Source organism: Pteropus alecto, unplaced genomic scaffold, assembly GCF_000325575.1.
Source record: "Pteropus alecto unplaced genomic scaffold, ASM32557v1 scaffold81, whole genome shotgun sequence".
Classification (NCBI taxonomy): Eukaryota; Metazoa; Chordata; class Mammalia; order Chiroptera; family Pteropodidae; genus Pteropus; species Pteropus alecto.
Genome location: NW_006433378.1, coordinates 5,064,270 through 5,066,344, shown reverse-complemented (window position 1 = coordinate 5,066,344; position 2,075 = coordinate 5,064,270). Strand labels below are relative to the sequence as shown.

General features: G+C 39.3%; 1 protein-coding gene across 1 annotated transcript in view; it reads right to left on the bottom strand.

Annotated features, from left to right (window-relative positions):
• RARRES1 (retinoic acid receptor responder 1) overlaps nucleotides 1-2,075 on the bottom strand; it is a 32,868-nt gene continuing 30,793 nt past the window's right edge. The window contains exons 6-7 of the mRNA XM_015586476.2: nucleotides 461-523; nucleotides 1-380 (exon numbers count right to left, since the gene is read on the bottom strand). Coding sequence (XP_015441962.1) covers nucleotides 231-380; nucleotides 461-523 — 213 coding nt within the window. The 3' untranslated portion in view covers nucleotides 1-230. The remainder of the gene's footprint in view (nucleotides 381-460; nucleotides 524-2,075) is intronic.

Genomic DNA, 2,075 nt, shown 5'->3' with positions numbered 1-2,075 from the left:
TGAAATCATAAAATATAGTAAAATTCCTTTTAAACATATAATATTCCTATAATTTGCTTTCGTTGAAATATATTATCTTTAAAAAAGCCCCAACATCTTTTAACTTTTGAGTATCACAGGCTTTCCCTAATTATTAGAAGGCCTTATACCTTAATTACGTAATAGAATAATGATTTAGGCTACTTAGTACTGTCATTTTGTTTAGAATTTGGAATAAGCATATCTTCTTTTCAGAAATTACTAAGCTCTGTCGGTGCCACAGCCGATCCTTCTTCAGTTCCAGAGGCTTCTTCTGGCGTCTGTCGCTCTTGACAGTGGTACTTCACTTTAAGTGCTTTGCTAGGGTACCAGACCAAGCGAATGCGACAGGGAATGAGTTCCTAGAAATAAGAGTTCAAAAATACTATCATCTGCAAAAACTTCTGGCAAGAACAATTCTATACATAAGTTTGTGTTTTACCTGTGTTGAGAATTCATGGAGTAGAACAGTATAATCAAATTCAATCGCATCATCATTTGTTTTCTAGAGGAAGGAAAAAAAGTGAGTATAATTATTAATTCTGGGTTTATATTAGATCAGAATTTGGAAGGCTTCTCTTATATAAATTCTTGTGTTGAACGGATGCTTTGACTCTCCTGCCGCCTCTTTGATTTTAGCCTCCCTTCCCTTTGGCAGTATCCTGCATCAAGCTACCGAAGTCATGTATTCTTACTGTTGTTTTGTCACTGAGTTCTATGAAAGTCTAGTGGAATGGCCATCACTTTTAATCATATTTATGGGTTTTGATGGAGGCTAAGATCAGTAGGGATAGGGAGAATCTTTTTGACAAGCTTAGGAATCTAGATACTGTATACACATCTCAAGCTGACATGTTAGCCCTGATAAGCCAGGTAATAAGACGGGCAGGGCAACTGGTCCTTCTAGAATGCCACCATTGTGCTGGGTTCTGTGCTAGGCACTTTATACATGTTTTTCATTGTGATTTTCCTGACTGCCTTGCAAGAGTATGTATTATGAGCCTCGTTTTACAGGGGAGGGAACCTAAGTATACAGGTGATAAGTGACATAATGGGGATTCAAACCCAGATCTACTGACTCCATCACTCATATTCTTCATGCTCTACCACACTGCCCCTAAAACCAGTGCACTAGATATTCATAGGAAGGCTGGCAGTCTTTTCACTTCTCTTAGTCACTCGATTTCTCTTAAGCTTTACTAGTGACTAAACAAATTTCCTATTTTGTTTTCAACACTTCTGGTTTGTGTGGGGGCAGGGGGGGTGGTAGGCAAAGGTGCTTATCCCTTTCTAGTAAAAATGGAAGGAGAGAAAAACAAACTCAACTTGGATTATAAGTTTAACCATCAGGGTTTTATTGAGACTATTAAAGAATATTAAAAAGCAAAGATAGACAAAAGGAGTAGATAATTAAGTTTTGTCTTCCCTTTGCTTACTTCGATGGAGCTTTTGACAAGCCATGAAATTTCCAGCAGGTGGGGAGGGTGCTGGAGGGAGAGGAGAGAAGCGAGGGCCTGGATGGATCAGAAATCGACTGTTTTTCTCTGGTGTCTGCATTGTTGGGCAGGCTTCCCTCCTGCCTGGCAGTGAACGTTCAAAGCAAACCTCTGAGGCAAAAGCTGCACAGTCAGAGAACTCATGAAAGAAAAATCAGTATCTCTTCTATAAAGTAACAGTTTCTGGAGGCCTCAATGATCAGTTGGGCATTGCTGGGTTTGGGGCTGTACTTAGCCTTGCTCCACCCTCATTTGGTGACTCTCTTGACCTTGGAAGGAAATGGTTATCTCAAGATGGCCCACACCAGCAGGCTGCTGCGTTGTACGATTTTTGTCTCAGACTTTTGTGCTGCCTGCACTATATCTCAAGACCTGACTGTATTTCCATAATTTAAAAATTGGTTTTACCTAAAAACATAAAGTATTTTTTCAGGTCAATGCCTTCTTATTCAGTTTTTGAAAATACTGAAGGAAATTATATGGCAGTCTCCAGATTTTTGGCAAAAAAGAGGCAAGTCTTGAAACAAATGATGGGACTCCAACTCCATTTGAAACTATCCT